At 39.1% G+C, this 4725-nt stretch overlaps 1 protein-coding gene across 2 annotated transcripts in view; it reads left to right on the top strand.

Annotated features, from left to right (window-relative positions):
• The first annotated feature begins 2953 nt into the window (after positions 1-2953).
• The window catches only part of LOC144658998 (unconventional myosin-VI-like), a 27562-nt gene continuing 25790 nt past the window's right edge, over positions 2954-4725 (top strand). For both annotated transcript variants that reach the window (XM_078519519.1, XM_078519518.1), the window contains exons 1-2: positions 2954-3177; positions 3287-3356. In XM_078519519.1, the coding sequence (XP_078375645.1) occupies positions 3061-3177; positions 3287-3356 (187 nt within the window). In that variant the 5' untranslated portion in view covers positions 2954-3060. The remainder of the gene's footprint in view (positions 3178-3286; positions 3357-4725) is intronic.

Genomic DNA, 4725 nt, shown 5'->3' with positions numbered 1-4725 from the left:
GTTTCCTTTGTATTGTCTCCTTCTTTCCACTGGCCGTTCTTCGCCCTTATTATCCCGTTTAATTTTTGGCGCTGCTCCCAACTAACCGAATGCCTGGAACAGGCAACAAGGCATTACTTTGTGATGGACGAGGCTGCACTGATAAAATATCTGGTACAAAGTACCGTAAATGATCTAATAAACGCCCACTCTCAAATAAACGCCTCTTATCTAATAAACGCCTCCCCTGAAGGGTTAAGTTTGTATTAGACGCCCCCCTCTTATAAACGCCCCGTGTCTAATAGACGCCCCCTTGAAGAATCACCTCAAAAAACCAGGAAATGCTCCAAAAAATAAAATCACGCAATATAGTTAGTTTCTTGCTTCACTCCGACATCGAAGAGGACCAACTACGCTCGAAACTACGCCAACGTGATTGACCCCGATGACGATGAAAACGTCGATATTGAACTTGAACGACATCTTTAGGTTTTGTATTAGCGCAGAATAGATTAGTCTCCTACCCAAAAACTCTGTTTTGTATCTTACTCCACTAGCCAACTACGCATCCAATTTGTTTTCTTGACGTTATTACTATTAAATTGAAATAAACGCCTCTCTCTTATAAACGCCTCATATCTATTTAACGCCTCCCCTAGGACCCCAAAAATTTAATAGGCGCTCCGGGCGTTTATTACAGTTACGGTTTTATTTACGGTACATGTCTTTTCGCATCACTATGAAAGATAAATACAGTCGACTCTCTCTTAACGGACACCTCTATAAGACGGACACCTCCATAAGACGGACACCTGGTGATGGTCCCTGCTGTTTTTTAGTCATTTTACTGTAACAAAACTCCCTATAAGACGTGTTTTTTTTTTCATGTTTTATTAGTGAAAATACTTCCAAACTTCGTATCGACATAAAGCAAAGTTAGTCAGCGCCCCAACGATACGTGTATACCAAGCTTACTTACCAAAAACATTGACGCTTTAACGGATTACTTCTCTGCTTACGTGTATGGACACTAAAGAGGTCGTTTTCTTCTTAAAGTATTACAGTTTGTAGAAGCTCTCAATTTTTGCTTTAACACACAAATACGGTCCTTTTCTTACTTTTAAAAGTCTTGTTACAGTTTGAAAAGGTTTGTTGCATTGTGCAAAGGTTAAGCTTTATTATCTCAGAATTACTAGTGTCATGTTACCTCGACTCTCTACAGAGCGGACACCTCTCTAAGACGGACAGCTGTGGGGGCCCGGGGGTGCGTTTTAGAGAGAGTTCACTGTATGTCAATGGGCAAAAATTTTGAAGATCGACGTAGAACGGCGAAAGTCTCTTTCACTCAAAAATGTCGACAAGTCAGTTCAAAACTGAAAAGATGCGTACCCAAAGACAAAAATACATATAAAGTTTACCTCTGTAATACGGACGGACTTACTTACTTACGCTCATCGTCTCCCTGTCCCTTACGCCTTTGGTGTCCATATAAAAGAGGTTTGACTGTTTCTTATATTTTTTTATTTCAGTTTCGTAAACAAAAGATGATGTTTTAATTACTTTTCGTTTACCGCGTATTGGCAGGACATAGCCCGAGGTACCTTATTAGAAAAACTTCGGGCGATATTCCCGCATTACGATCCCAAGCTGAACCAGTCCACCAGGTGGTCCATAACCGGATCTACAGGGGTGGTTCATTGACCGGGCCCACGAGGCGGTGCATGGATCGATTTATGAGGTGTCAATGGAATGGGTCCACAAGGGTGGGCCATATACCTGGGTCCATGTTTTGTACACGTCCCTCATCTACGATGCAAACGTCATGTTATATTTCTCCTGTGGAATAGGATTTTTTAAATTTTATTTAGCCTTGGCGGGGGAATACCCGAATTTAAATAAAATTTGAGAAAGTTTAGAGAAAGGGTTGAAGAAAGAAAAAAATGTTTGAAACACCATAGTTGACCCCCACGCAAGATCATTCCAGGTTGTCAGGGGGACTGTCTAGTTTCCATCCACCAATTTTTTACTTTAATTTGTAATTTAAAAATCACATTAAATCTCCACTTTCTCTTATTACTCTAAATTTTACCAATCCTTTTAGAAAAACTATTTCCCCCCAAACAACCTAAAAATCATCCAAAAATTAACAAACACCGCAAAACATGGATTTTATACGAATATCTCGTTCACGTTTTAAGAGATATTCGCATAAAATCCAAGTTAAGTAGTGGATAAACGGCCTTCAGGTGTGCCCCCGCCTTAAAAGAATTCTCATCATTTATAATCAACATTATCGCTCATTGCGCTAGTAAATGCATAACATGCTACACAAAAAGAAACACTTAATCAACTTGAAATCGTACAATTTAGAAAGCTGGCGTTTCGAACGTTAAACGTTTGTCGAAGCCGACATTTATCAACGTCAGGTTCCCGTCAGGTTTATAACATGATTAGATAAGTGTTTTATACATTTGTCCGCCGACGCAACACTTAAGTTTCAGAAAGCAATTCCTTTCTGACCGTGTGAAAAGCAGTCATTAGTCCATTTCAAAGCTAAATTTCCCGCTGTTCACTATTGAGACCCTATTGAATCGTTTTCTATAACTTCAACACCTCACTGAATAAAAATACTAACTAAACAAAACAATAGAAAGGTCCTTTTCGCGTTAAAACGAAGTTTCTCGCATTGTTTCCTTCTTTCCGCTCATTGTCTGCCCAGCCGGAAAACCAAGAAACCGTATTAAAATGCCTCTTCAAAGACAAAATAATACGCCTATCTGCTTAAGCTGTTCCTCGTTTTGTTTTAGAGCGGTATATTATAATATTTAAGTACTCTATCAACCACTTTAGCCAATTTGATAATATTTGTTTTGAAACTGTGAAAAGTGTTGCAGACGATCGGGAGACCCACTGGAAGTTTCTTGTTGCTATGACGTCATTTGGTTTTCCACGTGACCACAAAAGCGACCCGGCAAAAAATAAAGTCGCTTCGGTTGGCGGTAAGCTACTTTCGTGGAAGATAGAATACTTCCTATTTAAAATATTTGTATGTTTGTCGGGATTTGAAGGTTTTAGAACACCATGGACGGTGGAAAAAAAGTTTGGGTCCCCGACAACGAACATGGCTTTCGTTTGGGCGAAATCGTCGATCTGGGATCCGATACGATCACGGTTGAGGTGGATGGTACGAAGGGAAAGGTTTGTGTATACGCTGTATGAAACCTTATTGTTTTGCACAGTTCATAAAGAAAAGAGTATTTTGTTGAAAATCATCAAGGTGAAGGATATTTTTGCAATCTTCTTGTAGGTTGTAACAGCCCCTTACGATCGAGTATTCCCGTCGGAGAAGGATAATACGAGAGACTTTGAAGACAATTGTAAGTTTGTAAAAGATTCTGGGCAAATATTAAAGCGAAAGCTTAATTTTATTTGAATTCGGTCGAATCGGACGGGATGTTATATATATTTAAAACTGTGGATTATTTTTGCCTAATTCCGTTAGTTCAGATTTTTATCTTAATTTTTTTCCTTATAAGAAGCATTTTAGATTATGTTCAGGATTGTTTATGAATAAAATTTTCACGTAGTTCCGTTTGTTATCTGACACATTCTCACCTTTCAAAAAGGCAGATGTTTTGACGGTGTGTGTTTAAAAACCAATCCTTAAATAGGGAATTAAATTTTTCGTATCTTTACTCATTTCGACACCTCTTGTATTCACTGAAATATAAGTGTATATTCAGCGATAAATTTGAGGTCATCGATTCTCTAGATCAGGCCCTAATAACATGTTTTAAGGACATGTAAATTAAATGCATTTAGAGTTTGGAATATTTTTGTTAAAAAATTTATAAAGATTGTACTGCTGGTTTGAACCTTTATTTAACAAATAAAGAAGCCAAACCAGAAAAGCCACATTTAACACTGTCACAAAAAACAATAGGCATTTAAAAACATACCGGTAACTAAAGGGGTTTTACACGAATACATTGGGTAAAGCATAAGGAACAGGTGTGAGCCTTTTGGACGGGTCTATTTACTTACATAGTCACCGGCCCCAGTTGTTCAAAGAGTGGATAACACTATCCACCGGCCCGGTTTAAAAAAGAAAAAAAAGGGAAAGAAAACCCAAGAACCGAAGACCAGCTCGAACAACAGGGCCAATAAATCACTATCCAGTGGATAGTGAGGAAGGCTTTGTAAGACAGTTATCCACTGGATAGTGATTTATTCCCCCAGGGGCGGCCCCGTAAAAAGGGGAAAACAAACCACCGAAAAAAAAAAGGGAAGCGTAGTATGTTTTGTCAACACTTATCCACTGAGTAGATTATCCGGTGGATAGTGTTATCCACCCTTTGAACAACCAGGGCCAGATAAATCACTATCCCGTGGACAGCGAGGAAGGCTTTATAAGACAGTTATCCACTGGATAGGGATTTATTAGGCAGATAGCATTGCCCAGCCTTTGAACAACTCAGCCCAATCTTGTACCTCGAGTCTTCATTTCTTACTGCGCAAGCTTGACGAAAGGAGCGACTCTTGAAAGTTCCATTGCAGGATCGAATCTGATTGGCTTGAAAAACAATAAAAATGTCCAGAAGTAAAACACCTAAAAGTTTGTTGGTCAGGTTTTTGAAAGCTAGGCATGCGTAATTCAACCGGAAGTCCAATATTTTCTGACTTCAAATCTGAACTTTCCAGGGTTGCTGGTTTCTGTACTGCTGCAGGGCAGGTCAAGGGGAACCA

This window comes from Oculina patagonica, chromosome 6 (genome assembly GCF_052425735.1).
Source record: "Oculina patagonica isolate OP01 chromosome 6, crgOcupat, whole genome shotgun sequence".
NCBI classification, from domain to species: domain Eukaryota; kingdom Metazoa; phylum Cnidaria; class Anthozoa; order Scleractinia; family Oculinidae; genus Oculina; species Oculina patagonica.
Note: the sequence above shows the minus strand (reverse complement) of the source record. Positions and strands in the feature narration are given on the sequence as shown.